The 19,803-nt window shown below is 43.3% G+C and overlaps 1 protein-coding gene across 3 annotated transcripts in view; it reads right to left on the minus strand.

Annotated features, from left to right (window-relative positions):
- Positions 1 to 19,803, minus strand: part of LOC126267635 (kinesin-like protein KIF2A) — a 310,859-nt gene that overhangs the window by 179,413 nt on the left and 111,643 nt on the right. For all 3 annotated transcript variants that reach the window (XM_049972935.1, XM_049972937.1, XM_049972933.1), the window contains exon 2: positions 9,245 to 9,339. In XM_049972935.1, coding sequence (XP_049828892.1) covers positions 9,245 to 9,339 — 95 coding nt within the window. The remainder of the gene's footprint in view (positions 1 to 9,244; positions 9,340 to 19,803) is intronic.

Consider the following 19,803-nt stretch of genomic DNA (forward strand, 5'->3'; position numbering starts at 1 on the left):
GCAACGACAGCACGAATGGGACTTTCTTTTCGTCGGTTGTAACAATGGATGAGACGTGGATGCCATTTTTCAATCCAGAAACAAAGCACCAGTCAGCTCAATGGAAGCACACAGATTCACCGCCACCAAAAAAATTTCGGGTAACTGCCAGTGCTGAAAAAACGATGGTATCCATGTTCTGGGACAGCGAGGGCGTAATCCTAACCCATTGCGTTGCAAAGGGCACTACGGTAACAGGTGCATCCTACGAAAATATTTTGAAGAACAAAGTCCTTCCTGCACTGCAACAAAAACGTCCGGGAAGGGCTGCGCGTGTGCTGTTTCACCAAGACAACGCACCCGCACATCGAGCAACAGTTTCCTTGGTGATAACTTTGAAGTGATTCCTCATGCTCCCTACTCACCTGACCTGGCTCCTAGTGACTTTTGGCTTTTTCCAACAATGAAAGACACTCTCCGTGGCCGCACATTCACCAGCCGTGCTGCTATTGCCTCAGCGATTTTCCATTGGTCAAAACAGACTCCTAAAGAAGCCTTCGCCGCTGCCATGGAATCATGGCGTCAGCGTTGTGAAAAATGTGTAAGTCTGCAGGGCGATTACGTCGAGAAGTAACGCCAGTTTCATCGATTTCGGGTGAGTAGCTAACTAGAAAAAAAAAAATCTGAGGCCTTAGAACTTGAATGCACCTCGTAAATTGCACTTTCACAGACTGTTGTAGTTCCGTGCAATATTTTTAGCAGAGCGGATTATCGGCGCAAAAACTAATTTGTTAGTCCTGGAAAAGACGTTGGCCCCGCACCGCCGTTCACACCCGGAATTAATGTGGTCCTTCCCCTCTCCCCACAAACCTCTCAGTTGAACTCGTGAATTGTCTGTACAGGACTTCGCGACCCCCGCCACCCTATTTCCGTTCCTCAGTGGTCTGACAAGTTTGACACACTTCTCGCCATCGCAAGTCATAAGGCATAGGAAGTGTTCAACTAGTTCAATGTAAGTTCCTGCTCATTACTACAAATTAGTACAATATTTGAATTTGTGCAACATTATAATGTGCTTTCTCGAACCTTTGTGACTTTCGTGAGACAGTTCTATCGTAGATAATCGTCACGAAGCAATGATATCGGCCATGCTGCAAACGCTTCCTCAGGTTGAGAAACACCAGCATCTGATAACAATCGTCCCGCATCTGTGCAGCTGTTTTAGAGGAAGGAGATTCACCAAAAATCATTTTTATGATTTTATTAGCAGACCGACCACAACTTTGAAATCGGTTTGGTAATGAATTTCATAAAACTTGTAGATGCTTGGTGGATTTCGTTCCACTACAAAATGTTTATTATACAAGAAGTCATTAGGTCCTCTTCAGTTACAACTGTCATGCTATTAAATTAAAAATAATTTTAAACTCTTGAGGTGTGGAGGGAGCAGGGGGAAGGGAATGGGCGTGAGTATACTCAAATGTTCAAATGTGTGTGAATTGCTAAGGGACGAAAATGCCGAGGTCATCAATCCCTTGACTTACACACTACTTTAACTTATGGTAACAGCGCGTGCGCGCGCGCGCGCGTACGCACGCGCGCCGTAATAGCCAAGCTGTTCTAGGCACTCCACTCTGGAACCGCACGAAAACGATGGTAGCAAATTCTAATCCTGCCTTGGGCATTGATGTGTGTGATGTCCTTATGTTTGTTAGGTTCAAGTAGTTCTAAGTTCTAGAACTCTGATGACCTCAGATGTTAAGTCCCATAGCGCACAGGACCATTTGAACACGACACCGGCGCCCACCGCAACACCAACACGCCACCACCGCAACACCAACACGCCACCACCGCAACACCAACACGCCACCACCGCAACACCAACACGCCCAACACAACACCAACACAACACCAACACGCCGAACACAACACCAACACGCCCAACACAACACCAACACGCCCAACACAACACCAACACGCCCAACACAACACCAACACGCCCAACACAACACCAACACGCCCAACACAACACCAACACGCCCAACACAACACCAACACGCCCAACACAACACCAACACGCCCAACACAACACCAACACGCCCAACACAACACCAACACGCCCAACACAACACCAACACGCCCAACACAACACCAACACGCCCAACACAACACCAACACGCCCAACACAACACTCTCACACCCGAGGGCGGACTTGAGCCCCCGGTGGAAGGGGCTGCACAATCCATGACATAGCGCCTCTAACCGTGCGCCCACTCCGCGCGGCGGGTGAGTGTACTGACAAAGGTCATGTTACCAATCGTCCACAAAAGCCATAATTAGTGATTGATGCACTGTGTATACTAGGAAATTGTTGATTGTGAAATATATAATGCACTGTAACTTTTTCTGGTAAAATGAAACGACTTAGATTTTTAATTTCAAGAAACAAGACTAATTAATCACTACATGCAACATCTTTACAGACGCACTACTAACCTATACTCAACCCAAGGATTTCATCCACAACACGAAAGTGTTAAGGAGCCAAACGCAATATTAGCGAATTAAAAATGCCGATTATTGTGGCTATACTATCAGTAGCTGCAGGCTATCTTGTTTGGATGCAGTGCAGAAAATGTCACATTGAAGACCGTGTCACATAGGAAACAAATTTTACTGTCTATATAATGTGCACGGAAAAAAATGCTGTAGAATTTTAAAAACCTGTCGACAAGTTAAATAATTGCGCCTACTTACATTAGTACTAATTCCTTTAAGTTTTACTGAGTTCAATATTTTGTCAAAATTATGCAAACGGTGGTCTAAGAAATTTATAGGAAAGTATGCAGATTGCAGTACGACAACATGATACTAGAAGCTGGCCCCACCTTCTGTGAAGTCTCAACATTACAGTAGACCTATTATAGTTGGTTTTGGGAGTTAAGGTACTAAGGAGCGAGACCATCAGTCACTCGTGCGAGGGGACATGAAATCCACATGGAGTTAGTGACGCCGATGTGGTTCCATTGTGGTAGTATCAGGAGTGGTGAAGTCGAGGCACTGACATAAAATCCTGAAGCCAGATATAAGGAATAAATTTAAGAGGGGTAAAAATATGATTTGAGCTATTTTGCAGGTCAGGGGGCAGAGGAGAATCATCACCCCCACGTCTGACTCCCACCAACTCTACGTACGGAGGGACAGTAAAAAATAATTCCTTCTAGCCGCAAGATCTGCAACAATGAAACTGGGAAGACTAAAACCATAATGAACACCAGTAAGACAGACAATAGTAAAATATGGTAGAGAGTTAGAGGGGTGGGCAACCTCTAGTGTCCCCGGGACTCGGCATGTGACGAGAGGTGTCATCTGCACAACCGCCCCATTCCCGATCCGTTTCGGCCAGGTCGTTAAAAACGTAAACATAAAAAATTTTCTCAAAGGAAGCTTGAAAAATTCAACTGTTCTTATATCATAAGCTAGTATCAAGGATAAGGGGGTACTATAGGTCTTGCCTTCATATTAGTGCTTTATGATAGGAAAGTCCTAAGAAAATGAACTAAGAGGAAGCAGAAGAAGGGTCTAACCGCATCCAAAAGCAATTAAACTTGTTAAAGAAGTATGACCGGGGCGGATGGCTTCGCCAAGCACCCTATCCGACCTGGAGGCAGTTCAAAACATTGTATTATAATGAAGACAGTTTTCCCGGGGGAAATTAAGAACCATTTAAATTGCCCGTGCGTACTTATCCAACAACAGAAGGAAAGAATCCGAAGGAAGGAAGAGCCACACGAATATAAAACTGTGGGTAAATCTGGTGTGACCCATGTGGAGGCGACAAACAACGTTGGATTCTTTTAAACGAACGGAAGGACGACTACCGTACTGCAGTAGTCACCTTGATAGCGCGGAGTTCATTACAGGATGCAATAGTCCACCAGATGTAATTTTATCTCCCACTGAGCAGAGGCCTTAGTTGCACCCACAAATCCGCACCCGAGATCGTCAGAGCGAGGCGGGGAGTATAACCCCCACATGAATTGCGAAAGAGGGAAAGAAAACGTACCAGACAGTAAGAGTAAGGTTGGGGAGGACACGGTATGACAAGAGAACCATCCATCAATAGCCAGGAGACTGCTCATTGAGTCTTTACAGATTAAAATGCGCTTGAGGGAGATTTGTTTAGCGAAACGTAGGACTCTAATAACTAACAGCTTCGCAGCATCAACACCACACGTTCCTAACAAATAATGGTATAGAGCAGCAGGAGGTGTAAAATCATGTCCCGTCCTATTCACGATTTTAGAGCCATCAGTGTAAATGGCGGCAAAACCCCGACTCTCCTGAAGAACTGAGTGGAAAATACACGCCGAAAGATCATGGGGCTACAAGCTTTAGGTTCTTGGCACAGGTCAGGCCTAATTCGTGGTCTGGGTACTAACAAAGCGAAAGAGGGGATCGAGAAAACATGGAGAGCACATCTCGGCAGATGGCCTCTAGGCACATTCCAACTAGAGAACCCACCTGTGGACGTCAAGCGGTAGAAGCGCGTTGTATGCTGAACTAATTTGATAAACTGGATGATTAGGAAATTTTCAGATAGCTAGAGTTGATACTGTCAGCAAGGAGACTGGACAATTAGTCTAGAAGGAACCAGTGGCCAGTCTAATAGTCCACTATGATTAAGTTCGACTGTTTCAAATCTGAAAGTGCCGCTGCGCTACATAGCTGGGAACGAAAATACACTTTGAAAGAGACGTGTGTCTGGTAAATATGGGATAGAGTAGTGGAATCTGCACCCCAAAATGTGTGGGCAAGAAGCATGCAGCTTGTCTTTATCTGATGAATGTGGGGTGCGGCCGTGTCAGCTTTTTCTCAAAGAGGAGTCCTAAACATCGGGATTGTGCAATAACGTGTAAGTGCTCAGTACCCAAATATAGTTGTCAGAAAGGATCGTGCACAACGACAGAAATGCATTACTCACGTTTTTATGGGAGAAAATTAAAATTTATGGGAAAGGATCCAAACAGAGGCCCTTCGCTTGGTGTCTTGCAACTGGCATTGAGCCTACGCTATAAATTGGAAGCCACACCAAATGCAAAAGTTACCGGTATAGTGCTAGCGGGAGCAGTGGTCCGATGGAGGGTTTTAAAAAGTTAAAATGTGTGTGAAATCTTATGGGACTTAACTTCTACAGTCATCAGTCCCTAAGCTTACACACTACTTAACCTAAATTAAGGACACACACACACACACACACACACACACACACACACACACACACACACACACACAACCACAACCTCCGCCGGGATCAGCAGCAAAGTCCATGACAGCAGCGCCCAAGACCGCTCTGCTAATCCCGCGCGGCTGAAGGTGGTTCAAAATGGTCCAAATGGCTCTGAGCGCTATGGGACTTAACTTCTGAGGTGCTCAGTCCCCTAGAACTTAGAACTACTTATACCTGACTGACCTAAGGACATCACACACATCCATGCCCGACGCAGGATTCGAACCTGGGACTGTAGCTGTCGCACGGTTCCAGACTGAAGCGCCTAGAACAGCTCGGCCACAGCGGCCGACTCCGATGGAGTTCCCTAGTTCATTAATGGTGATTGAGATTAATATACAGCACAGCGCCCTAAGAAATGCTGAGCTGAGCGGCAAATGAACTAACCCGAAAAGATTGATGGGATAAAATCTGACGAACAAAAGTAGGTAGGGAGCCTCGAAAGCGCTAATCACGAACTGTAAGTAAAATGTTATGGCACCTAGAGGTGTCGTACGCCTTATGTAGCTCAAAATACGGCAATTAAGTGTCGGCGTTTAGAGAAAGCATGTCCTATGATCGACTGTGGATTGTTCCTCCTGGAAACCTCAATGATAGGGAGACGAAACGCACGTAATTCAAGAAATCCGCACAACAGCCAGGATACTATTTCAAGTAGTTTGCAGAGCATGCTGGTGAGGTTGATAGACAGGTAGTTCAAAACTGTTAAAGCTTTCGTGGCCAGTTGTTGACAAACTGCCTATTTGCTTCTGTCTCGGGTTCTTCAGCCGACGTTCGTCTTATGATTTTACTGACGTTTCGCCAGCACGAGTGGCTGTCATTGTCAAAGCTTCACCCACCAATGCCGGTGGTGAACTGCCGGCAATGGAGGGTGAAGCTTCGACAATGACAGCCACTCGTGCTGGCGCACAGTCAGTAAATTCATCAGGCGTAAGTCGGCCGAAGAACCCGAGACAGAAGCAAATAGGCAGAACGGTAGTTGTCAACTGACGCTGGGTTTTTGCATTATTTATGAACTGGAATGGCGACTCTCACCTCATTGCGAAGAGAAACGTGGTCTAGTCAAATATGATTGAAAACCATGAATAGTTCTAGTCTGGAAAACCCTGAATAGTTCTAGTCTGAGTGCCACTCAAATATGTGATTATCAATCAGGGCCTTCGGCAGTATTATGGTCGAGTCAAGAACCTCAAAGCAGCTGCCTTCACTGAAAGGTTCATTATGTAACTCACGGTTACGGGGATTAAAAAGAGGGGGGGGGGGGGGCGGCTAGCAATAACTTGTCTTTTATTCATCTGAAATTTTGGCGGGTAAGAACAGGACGCCAATGCTCCCACAAAGAAGGCCGTGAAGTGTTCAGCAAGAAGTGTATCAGCAGAAAACCCATCATGAAGGATACCCGAAATAGTTCTTTAACTTTGGTGGTCCAGTACATTTATAGACTTAGCCCACACTACAGCGCTCTGAAGATCCTTATTTGCCATTTGCTAGTGAGCCTTTGCAGAGGTGCTTCAAAGTGATCTGAGGTGTCAGATGTGGCTTTATACCTTTCATGAGTCTTCGACGGTCCTCAACAGTTGTCCACTATTGTACCGGCCGCCGGTGGAAGGGGGGGGGGGGGCATTAGAAGGCGGCTAGCATTCCCTGCGACCCATCTGACAACTTCGGCCATACAGCCTGACAAAACAGTTGACAACTGACCTTTCGAGGATCCGAATATCGCACTTGGTCTGTCGGGCAATGACGAGGAAGTGCTAGGAGCACCGGAAAGTGATAACTGTCGCAAGGATCGACCACTGATGATGAGCCCCGAGATTAGGTTAAGAGATCGGAAAGTCGATAGCTGCAGAGGTGCCAAAGCCGTCACTGAAGCCGCTAGGTGTACCATAATTGAGGAGAAACATATCAACAATCTAAGGAGTTTGTCAATCGTAAGGAACTTATTAGACGACGTGATATTACCCATCTGGGTGGTGTGCGCTGAAATCCTGAAGTAGAGGAGACGAGGTGTGTGTGGAGGGGGGGGGGGGCGGGGAGGGGTTAGGTGGCCATGTCTTGGAACCTAAGCACCCGCCCAAATGAAAATAGACATGTGAATTGGTGATCCCAGCGGTCTTTGGCACACTATAACTTCTACTGCGGTGTGAACTCAATATGGACATATGCGCGTACTACCGTACAGTCACCTCCAGACTTCAGAAGGCACAGCAACCTCGACGTGTTGGAGCATGGTCGTTAGTGACATGCGTTTCCTGGAGAGCAATAAATATCGCAGAACAGGACTGGGTCACAAAGTAGAGACGCGAATACGAGTAAGCCACAAAACCGTAACCGACAAAACTGTAAGAGCAACTAATGAGGGCATTAATGCTATAAACACCCACAGAAGGAAAAAAAAAAAACTATAATTGGGCACCTAACTCAGCAGGACTTCATAACTAACATTTTCGAAACAACATTCTAGGAAGAAAATTAAGGAGGTGGCTTTGAAAGTGTATAGTGTAACGTGTAATCCGTGGAATGAACTGCAGCACTTGCACCCCAGTGGTGGCTTTCAGTAGGTGGCACATGGGTGCATGAAGAGCAGACGTCTGTTTTGAGTGAGTCACCCAGCGGATAATCTGTGAAACATTTCGAAGTTGCAACACACCATTCTAAATTTCAGTGCACTAGCCTACAAACCTACTGCAGTCGCAAAATCAACAGCCGTAATTGAAGACGTGATGATATCGCTCATTGTACACATTTGGGGAATAATGCTGCTCTATCGTCTCTAGTTCGACTAATGACTACAGATATCAGTATCTGGCACTATGTCATACGAAACAGGACAAAATATCGGGAGCTATTTTTCCCCATTAATCTGCATTGTTTCGGACCATTTATCGGCCATTTATTATCATACACGATCTTTTGAATATCATTGGCATCGCAAAACTGGAACCATACAAATTATAGAAATACCTACAGAACAGGACGAAGAACTATCCCAAAATCAAGGGTAAGTGAAACTTTATTTCATCACACATATCTTATGCACTAATAAGAGTTCAGTCATCGAATTTTTAAAGATTAACCGCCATAATATCCTATTTACTATACTCGTTCGCCGAATAATGACTATGTCCGTGTTTTCCTCAGATGGACGAAAGCGGTTTCAGCTGGTACCAGTACAGGGTTCCACAGAAGGAATGGTCAATATTCAGATATGTGACAGGAATGGTCAATCGGATCAAGAAAGTCTACTAAACATGGGTTCTAGAGCACTTGCCCGCGAAAGGCAAAGGTCCCGAGTTCGAGTCTCGGTCCGGCACACAGTTTTAATCTGCCAGGAAAGTTTCGTATCAGCGCACACTCCGCTGCAGAGTGAAAATCTCATTATGGGCTCTAAAATTTGTAACTCCATATCTACGAGCACTTCACCTTCGATACTGTGAAACAAATCCCTTCTACAGCGCGCTCTTTGCTTTCCACACTTAAGACGTACTACTGACGAAAAACAAGAAAGAATTGTCCAGCAAACACAGATTCTAAAATGCACAATTTAAGAGCAATGAGCACTTGGTAATAGAGGTTTGTTAAAGAGTAGCGAGAATGAAAAATTGCTCACAGCTATTAAGGTATGCATATTGGAGCTCATGTTAACTGGGCATATTTTGTTTTGGTCTATATTAACGCTTCTCAAAACACGGAAAGCCGAGAGTTTGTAGAAGGAGAGATTTGTTTTACATTATCTCAGATTAAGTAATCATAGCTCTTTAGGTATGCATTTTAGAGCTTCTGCCAAGCTTGTAACTGTCTGCAGTGTACCACTAATACATAAGACACTGGAAGCAAAAATGTCAGTTAAACGACAAGCTTATTTGTTGCGGGGATAACAATGAAACAGGTAAGTGGCTTCATGAAATGCTATCAATTCATGTGAGGTAAAACTGGTTTACTACGCATTTGATTGAGCTATTTATACAAACTTACCTCTTTACCCTTCGTCTCTCCTCTCTCTATCCATTCCACCGTCACACTACGAGTTTGGAGATTTACCCCGGAAACTACAGCGGCGTGTACACGCCCTGAAACAGAAAGAAAAACATATTTTAAGTATAATGCAGCCTTCAGCTGTTCGTTAGCAAAGAACTAGTGTCATATCTGGAACTGCAATAGGTCATTAGGGAGACTTCCATCAATTTTTTTTTTATTTTCCCCATTAAACTTTATACAAACAGTGTTACGGAAGAAAGCTTCAAGAGACGATGATTTAACTTCAGAGTACAGTTTACTTCACTTCTGCAAGCATTCATTTCTGCCCGACCCTCTCCTCACAACGTACGGACCACAAGAACCTAGTGTCGTTCCACAGTTAAGACCTCAGGTATTACCCAAGCTGTTCAGAACTACTGACACTCGCTCTTTGCGAGCAATATAACTGCGGTGGACCTGTGTTTCGTGCATTGCACGGTGTGGTAAGAGACCAAAGGGGACCACACATTACATACTGATCCGCCCAAATATGAACGCCTTAGTAAGAAAGCGAGCTGTCTTAGCGACTGGTTAGCTGAGGAGAAGAGGGACTGACCGTCGGCCGCCTCCGGACGCCGCCTGCGACCGTTCTGGGCGGAGAGGCACTTGCAGCAGTTGCCGAGCAGGCCCATCGCAGCACGCACCCGACTCGGCGGCAGCAGCAGCAGCAGCAGCGAGCGGCAGCAGCAGCAGCGAGCGGCAGCAGCGGCCAGCGGCGCGCCTCGGCGCCGTCGCACTGCTTCCCAAGTCTCGCGGGCTACCGGGGAACGCGAACGTTGCCGCCACACGAGCGATCGAAGGACTGAAGCGGTGTGTCCACAAGCGCAGGTGAACCGGAAGCGCTGTATTTCTAACGCCGAGCACCCGATCGAAGTAATCGATGTGCGTACTCTACACGCTGACAGTAAATTCGCTGCTTTATTGTCGCACGGAAAGAGACTGAATGAATTCTTGCCAAGAGACTTCATTTGTCTTTATTACAAGATTAGGGGAATAAGTTGTGTTCGGACTCTTCCCAATTTGACAGGTGTTAATAACGGCGCCGTGTCATTCCGTACCACGGATTCTCGCAGCAGCTTCTACAAAAATAGATTACATTGCGACGAAAGTGCCGTAGCAAGACAGCAGTGTATAACTGCTAACCACAATTACGCTCACCCCAGTGAAATTTTAAAATACTTCTTACGCGAACCACTAGGTATCCTCGCTAAAAAGAAGGTCCTAATCTCTAGTACTAGTTACAATGTCATAGGTTCTTGTTTTCCACGAAAAAGCAGGCAGCACTATGACAACAGCACGAAAGTCTACGCAAAAAACTAAGCACAGGTTTGCTGGAGATCGTCACATTTTTTTTTTTTTTGGCAGAAACATTGGTCGCAATATTCGTATTTCCGAGATACTGAGACTGCAATTGCCACAGCAAATGAAAAAACAGACACGGAGGCAGACACGAAAGTGAAGACGAGAAGGTGCGCACGGCGGTGCACGGCACGGCCGTCGGTACGCGACCTCGGCTCGCTATCGACTGGCGTGCGAGCCGCCTGCACCGACGCTGCAGTCTTGTCTGCTACTTCTGCCGGCACGCGAACACCCGCCTCGTCTGCCGACCGAACTGGGAGACTCGCAAATTACCTGCCCGAGATATGCCTTCGCCGCCCGTGCTTCCTCCGGTACCCTACTACAGCACTGGAAAGAAACTTGTGACATCACAATAAAACTTAACGCGCTGCAGTCTTAGTACGCATCTCCCATCGAGCGTCTTTAAACGATAGAAGTCATGTTGGAAGTTGCTTTGATCGAATTATTAGATTTTTTTTAAACTCACCACGTCACTTTTTACACACTGTAAACTCACTCTGTCAGTAGGAAGTTGCTTAACAATATGCTCCGTTTGGCATACGTTTAGCGTAAACACCACCTGTGAAATCGAATATTATACAGGCTATCACTAACGGCTGCTTTCCATTGTCAAGCAGTCGACAAAATTGTAGATTCACAAATTCTGGTATATTTCTGTCGAAATAACATTTATCATTAACGGAAGTGTTTTGAGACAGGTAATTATCTTCCGAATTAATGGTTTGATTTCTCACACATTACGAAATATTTATAAACAGTGTCACACCATTCGTAATCCAATACAAAGCACTGCTAACTGAAATGAGATAATTCACATTTTTAAGACAACCACTCAAAATACAAGTCTTCACTTCTTTTTGATCACCTCCCCTGAATGAAACACTTTCAAGCAATACAGAAAGAGAAAAAAAAGTAACAGGTGATTGCAGGAAGAAGTTATACTCAACAAACCGCTTTTAGCTGAGCAGTTCTTCAGCTGAAGAAACAAGACCCGCTCTTACTGCTCTTATGTGTCTATACTGCACATACACCCCAGTACTGTTAGCTACATACTACATTTATGTCCAGCAACTGGCTGTGAAAGCGTCGTCGTTGGAGGACAGAAAATTTCTATCGTTAGTTATGAACAATCCAGAATGTTAATGTTCTAACTGGATGAACTTAGCTCCCTATTACTTTGCTATCTCTATGTTCTTATATCCGCTAATCCGAGAAGAGTCATGACACCAGCAGAAAAAAATGAGTTTACAACCTGACGTGACACTCACGCGCCTTGCAGCGTTCTGTCACTTGCTTTTATGCTGCCCAGGAAACAAATTTTACCAAAGATGACCGTACACAGCATCCAAAGGAGGAGATGCAGAGGTTAACGATTTGCCGAAACGGGTCACTGGAGAGAGAAGAAAGTAACTATACAATTATGTAGAACAAAATCGTTCGCGCCCTCAGCATTTACCTGAAGTTATTCAAGGATAATACACAGAATTCGGTGGGCGTTTAGAGCTTCGTTCTTCGAGGGTACGAGTCCGATATCTTGCGTCCTTACCATTTCTCCTGGTTCTTGACATTGGAACTTGTGTAACCAAAACGAAGACATTAAATAGGAGTTTACAGTATTTCGCAAGGTATGTTGTACTTGTTTCGATGTTTTAGGACCGTTCGTTAATACGCTCTCGTTAGCTGTTTTTGAACTAATTTTCATCGTTTATGGCTGTGCATAATTGCCACTTTATCCTCCTGATTAAGTGGTGTATGTAACTGCATTTCCGAAAGTCATCAAATTCTGGAAAATAAAATACTGAGTTACGATTCATCTAATGATTACGTAGATTACTAGAAATTATTAGCTACAATTTTTAGAAACTTACAAAAATTTTTGCCACGAGGAAAAGTATTATTTGAACACTTAATGTTGTGAAGGACTGTACTAACGTACTAGTATACTTTTGGCTCGTTTAAGAGTTTGTAGAAATCAGGTCGACGTAATTAGAAACTATCCGTCCAGTTTTATGGCTCTTCCTATTGCGAAGGTCCAAGTGCTATCTACGGAAACGTCTCAGATTGCTTAAGTTCCTACATCCTGTTCCGAAACAAGCACATCTATTACCCCACCTTAAGTTTTATCTTTATCAGCATCTGAAGACATGTTAGAATACGTACTCCCACGACGACGCCAACGTCTTACAACAACAATTGCTTTAAGAGAGAGCGAATGTGGATCTCCAAGTCTCTTATTACACAAATTTTGTATTATACGTGAATTAAGGAGGATGATAATGCGAGAGGTCAATTTACGAGCATTGACCCTCTGCTCATACGGTACTGTTCCAATCAATAGTTGGCGGAATAGTAGCCTACTGAAAAAGAAAGGAAATGTGCTTAGAATAACGTTTGTCGACGTCGAAATCTTTATAGATGCAGCAGTAGTATAAATTGGACGAGGGCAATCTCCTTTCAAGAGACATAGCGGTATTATGTTTCCATCTTTTACTTCATGGTTACTCCGCAATTAAGTGCATCGTTGACAGATCACCGAACCACCTCCAAGCTGGTCCTCAACAGTTCCACTTTAACGGCGCGCGCGAAAAACTAACACTTAAATCTTTTTGTGCGAGCTCTTATTTCTCTTATTTTATTGCAGTGATCATTTCTCCCTATGTAGGTGGATACCAACACAAAATTTTCACGCTCTGAGGATAAAGTTGGTGATCGACATTTCATGAGAAGGTCCTGCCGCAGCGAAAAATGGCTTTGTTTTATTTACTTCAACACCAACTCGTGTACCACACACGTGGCACAGTGTCCCTCGTTTCGCTATACTACGTGTTGTCTTTCTTTGAACTTTTCTATGTCCTCTGTCAGTCCCATCTGATGCGGATCCGAAGCCGCACAACAATACTCCAGAAGAAAGCGGACAGTCTCGTTAGTAGATCTGTTGCGTTTTCCACGTATTCAGTCAGTAAATCGCAGCCTTTGTTTTGCTTGTTCCTTCGCATCGTCAATGTGATCATTCCAATTTAAGTCATTCGTATTTGTAATCTCTAAGCATTTAATTGAGTTTACAGCCTGATTTAGCGGATTCATTTAAGTACTCGTGCAGATTACTTCACACTTATTATTTAGCGTCAATTGCCACTTTTTGCACCATACGGATATCTAGCAAACAAGAAGACCCGGCTTAGAGTCCCGGCCGCAAATTCTTCTGCTTCAATCATTATCTTGTCAAAATCATTTTGCACATAGTTTCGATCGTCTGACGACTTAACAAGGCAGCAAATGACGGCATCATCTGAAAACTAAGAGCGCTACTCTGTTTCCCAAATCGTTTATGTAGATGAAGAACAGCAGAAACCTTTCACACTTTCTTGGAGGATGCCACATACTACTACTATCCTATTCGACGACTTTCCGTCTATTACTACGAACTGTGACCTTTCTGACACGAAATCACGAATCCAGTCGCACAACTGAGGCTATACTCCGTAGGCAAGCAGTTTGGTTAGAAGACGCTTGTGAGGATCGGTGTCCAAAGCCTTATGGAAATCTAAAAATGTGGACTCAAATTTGACATCCCCTGTTGATAGCACTCATATCACGAGTATAAAGAGCTAGTTGTGTTTCACAATAACGGTATTTTCTGAATCTGTGCTGACTGTGTGTCAATAAATCTTTTTCGTCCAGGATGTTCGAATACAATATATGTTCCAAAACCCTACTCTAAATCGACGTTAGTGATATGGGCCCGTAATTTAGTGGATTACTCCTATTTCCCTTTCTGGGTATTGGTGTGACTCGGGCAATACGGATTTTGCTGTAAGCGAGCAGTTTTATATAATTGCTAAATGCGGAGCTATTGTATCAGCATACTCTGAGAGGAACCTGACTGGTATACAATCTCGAGCAGAGACCTTGGCTTTATTAAGTGATTTAAGATGCCAGAATGAGATTTTCACTCTGCAGCGGAGTGTGCGCTGATATGAAACTTCCTGGCAGATTAAAACTGTGTGCCCGACCGAGACTCGAACTCGGGACCTTTGCCTTTCGCGGGCAAGCGGGTAGAGCACTTGCCCGCAAAAGCAAAGGTCCCGAGTTCGACTCTCGGTCGGGCACACAGTTTTAATCTGCCAGGAAGTTTCATATCAGCGCACACCCCGCTGCAGAGTGAAAATCTCATTTTTGGAAACATCCCCCAGGCTGTGGCTAAGCCATGTCTCCGCAATATCCTTTTCTTTCAGGAGTGCTAGTTCTGCAAGGTTCGCAGGAGAGCTTCTGTAAAGTTTGGAAGGTAGGAGACGAGGTACTGGCAGAAGTAAAGCTGTGAGTACCGGGCGTGAGTCGTGCTTTATTTAAGATGCTTCGCTACACCGAGGATATCTACTATGTTTATGATCTTCGCAGTTCTTGATTGGAATATTTACTTCGCCTTCTTTGACGAAGGAGTTTCGGAAAACCGTGTTTAATAACTCGGTGTTAGTGGCACTGTCATCAGTGACTTCACTGCTGTTATCGCGCAGTGAAGGAATTGATTGTGTCTTGCCACTGGTGTTCTTTATGTATGACCAGAATCTGTTTCCTGCCAGATTTCGAGGCAGAGTTTAGTCATGGAAACTATTTAAAACGACATCTTACTGTAGTTCGTGCTTTATTTCGAGCTCCAGTAAAACTTCGTCAATCTTTAAGATTTTGCGTTCTTTTAAATTTGGCATGTTTTTCTCGTTGCTACTGCAACAGCGTTCTGATCCCTTTTGTGTGCCAAGGGGGGTCAGTACCTTCTCTCATTAACTGTACGTCTTTCAATAGCTGTCGATATTGTTTCTCTGAATCCAAACCACATCTGGTCTTCCGCTCTGACCATGTAAGCGTAGGAGTGGAGAAGGTACCTTAGGAAGGTGTTAAGCCAATTTTCATCTGATTTTTTAAATAGACGTATTTTGCCTTTATTTTTGGTGGATTTGGATGTTACGGTATTCCGGCTTGCTGGAGAAACCTTGTAGTCACTAATCCCTGTATCCGTCATCATGATACCTAGTTGCTCAGCATTATTTGTTGCTAAGAGATCAATTATGTTTTCACAACCAACTACATTTCGAGTGGGCGTCTGAACTAACTGTTCAAAATAATTTTCTGAGAAAGCATCCACTACAATTTCGGACGACGTTTTCCGCCTTCCACTGAGTTTAAACATCTATTTTCACCAACAGATATCAAAACTAGATTGAAGTCATCAGCAACAGTAATTGGGTGCGGTACCTGTTTAAAATAAGTTTATTTGAACTATTCAGCAACTGTATCATCTGAGTCGGGGATCGGGATCGGTGGAAGGAACCAATTATTATTGATAATTTAGGAAAATAACTTCATTTGCTCCTGCCGGTGCTAGTGTCAAAGTGGTACTTTAGGAAGTTACTATCGGAACAATTCCAGCATATGCACAGTATACAGGGCCGCATAACGGGTCGCGGAAGAAGTACTATTGCTCCACGTTAGACTTATTTCATTAAACACACAGAATTTATAAATAGATCTATTACGGAAGCCTAGGAAGTACAACGAAGGATACGTTACGTAAAGAACCGTCTCAGGTTAGGTCAGTTTCAGGACGGATCAACAACGTTTACGGAAAACTCCCAAGACACAAACAAGAACGAAATTTCTACAGCAATCAACATGGTATTGTCTAAATGCGCTCGAGATTTTTCGATAGTTTCGACACTTCGCTTCTGGGCATAACTATCTGTACATAATTGCTAATGGTTTTTTAAAACAAAGTTGAACTACGAGTAAGTTAGCGGTAAGTTCAAAAACACGCTTGCAGCCGATGTCGAAAGGGGGAACGCGAGGGGGGCGAAAGAGCTCCGGTCGCACGGCTATCAGTGTCGGGACCGCTGGTTCGGCCTTCGGCCGATAGGTTGACTGGGAAACTGACACTGCTTCTGTAAGCCAAGACGCAGGTTGAGCGAGCCTCGGAATGCACTGACCATTGTACCTCGGAGGAGTATCTGGAGAATGAATATTTCTGCTGAATGTTTCATTTTGTTGCATACGATCGAGGTACACTGAGGTAACTTAACGGAATCCAGTTATTTTTATTGAAGTTTAATTTTGTACGTGTAAGTAGTAATCAATCGACTCTGTGACAACACATGTGATGTATGTTTCCTTTTCTTAGCATACATTTGACTCTTTACTGACATTTACAAACATTAGCTTTCTTATTGAATTCCTCGTAAATGGAGCACTGTCTCCAATGGGGTTATGAAAATCTAGTATTTTCCACCATTTAAAGTGTATGGGTACATCCATTCAGTAGTTAGCAGGCTGTAGGGAAACTACGGATAGCGCGAAGAACATATATTGCTAGTGTATCAACTCTTTTACCCATAAAAATTTAGGGTTGTAATGTTCCCCATAAGAATATTTTATCAGCCTGTTATATCTTATCGCTGCGAGTACTGTTACTATCTTGTGGACGGTACATAAAACGAATCCATGCGTTTCTCTTCTAAAGCAGCTCAATTATTCCTAAGTTCATACTATTAAGTACCTATTACTCCGAGATTAGTCAAATATGAAGGTATAGACACGTTTCCCGGACTGAATCGATCTATCGTATTAGAAACTGTAATTAACTGATGCACTTATGTACAAGAACCCTCCGCCCTCCCTCCCTTTTTACACAGGGTGTGTACGCGCACAAGGAAAAAATTCCCGGATTTTTCCCGGTTAAAAATACACCTTCTCCCAGGTGAAAATACTTATGCCGTGTTAAGTGACAGTATATTTTCTCTCAGAACTGTAAAACTTATCAATCATTTGAATGGTTATGGTTTTATACAAGGTCGCACAATATCCCAGCGCTTTAGAAAACTAAACTCGGGGGAGGGATATATATATATATCTGATGTGCTGCAACATGTACGCTGCACATTTTCGTATTACGAAAGTATAAATTCGAATTCCACTGAACAACGAACGTTACTTTCCGAAGCATTGACATCGAGTTGCGATTCGCTTTGGGGACCTCATGTCACGTGATCTCGCCAGCCGAAGACAGCGGATATTGAGAGCTTAGGACACGTGATGTAGTCAGCCAACAGGAATATCACTTGAGTAGCGAACACACAAACAGGAAAAGTTAATGGTTTAAATTAATATACATAGAGACGCTACAAAAAATCAAAGCTTTCACATATAATTTTGGTCTCTAAGGTTAATACGCTGCAAGAGAACCTAAGCTTGCTCATACGAGGGTTAACCATGGCTATCAACAAACGTACATTACGTTTTGGAATTAAAAATAAAGTATTGGAAATTTTTTTAAATTATATACAGATGAAAGCCACACTTTAATACTACTTTTCTACATAGTTGCCATTTAAATTAAGGCACTTATCGTAGCGATGGACGAGCTTGGAAATTCCTTCGTCGTAAACTGCACCTTCAACCACGTGGTTACCACTTCTTGAAGCTGTGCTTCGTCATCGAAACGCTGCATAGCCAACCACTTCTTCATTGCTGGGAATAAGTTGAAGTCGCTCAGTGCCAGGTCGGGACTGTACGGCGGATGAGGAAACAACTCCCACTTAAAAGATTCGAGAACTTCACGAGTGGCATTTGCCGTGTGGGCCCGGGCTTGGTCGTGAATTAGCAGGATCTTTGAGCCCAACTTTCCCCTGCGCTTGTTTTGTATTGTTCTTCTGAGGTTGTGCAGAGTTTGGCAATACCTTTTTGAGTAGTGCTACTTTCCAGGAAGTCCACAAAAATCACACCTTTTCTGTCCCAAAAGAGGGAACCACGTAGTTGAAGGCGCAGGCGGCCGAATTTTACGACGAAGGAATTTCTAAGCTTGTCCATCGCTACGATAAGTGCCTTAATTTAAATGGCAACTATGTAGAAAAGTAGTATTTAAGTGTGGCTTTCATCCGTATATAATAAAAATTCCAATACTTTATTTTTAATTCCAAAACTCAATGTACTTTGTGGATAGCGCTCTTATAATATTGGTCTTTTATGTGCGTATTACACTTTAAGACTTATCACACAAACGTGCCAGTAAAATTTTTAACAACAGCATAAATGTCTGATCTCTGCTCGAGATTCTTCTAAATGGCTCGTCATCAAAGAGTTGATTTTTAAATCAGAGTCAAACGCTCTGTGATTTAAGAAATTCATCGTACATTCTCGCACGTTGGAATAATGCTTTTCAAACCACCTTTCGAAGTATTTTCCCGCGACCTGTTAGAAATAGGTTCCTTTCAGCAGTTGCCAAAGAGCGCCAGATGAAAGGGGCCATCGCGCTTGTGCAGCTACGATTACGTAGGAAGCCCGTTTGTTCGCACGTGTAAAACATAAAAATATCTTACACTATGTCACAAACGAAACAAGACATCAGAGGATACTCCACGAGCAGGAATTCCGTGAACGATACTAAAATGTGCGTATTTCAAGTGCACAGTCGCATGTCCAAATTTCCAATGAAGTAGGCCTCGACCTGATATTAACCCTAGAATGCATGCTGCCGAAAACAAACTAAAGCATATGCAGGGCCACCAAGGCCCTGCCCTAATTTAAAATTTTCCTCTTTTCATACAACCATTCTTTGGAGTTAAATTTATTTCTGTCAAATTTATTGTCATATTGAAAGATTCCTAAGATACAGTAACAGGATCTCGTGGGCCTGATTAACATTTTATTAATTTAATAAAAACCTCTAAGAGTGAATTTTTATTTGTTACATCCATTTACATACAACATATACCAATAATTTTATTAATTCACTTATAAGTTGCAGTTTACATTTTATAACATTTATTTCAACCAATTTCTTCAATTAAAACTCATTCACAATATTACGTCTATAGGCAATATTTTGACAAAAAAGTTATTATTCATTGTTCCTCTTAGTTTTCAACATATGACAAACAAGAAGCACAAAGAACGCCACTATGTTCCTTACAAATGTTGGTTTTACACTTAATGCATGTCATAGCACTTTTCCTGTGTTTATTATGTGGACAATAATGGCATCTTGTTCTTTATACTGAAACAGGTAGTTGGTTCGGAAATATGACATCTTTTTGAACACCACATCTTTGCATGGCATCAACGATTTTCTTTGGAAGATTAAGGATCTGAATACGAAGTTCCATTAGTGGTCT

This window comes from Schistocerca gregaria, chromosome 4, assembly GCF_023897955.1.
Source record: "Schistocerca gregaria isolate iqSchGreg1 chromosome 4, iqSchGreg1.2, whole genome shotgun sequence".
Taxonomy (NCBI): Eukaryota; Metazoa; Arthropoda; class Insecta; order Orthoptera; family Acrididae; genus Schistocerca; species Schistocerca gregaria.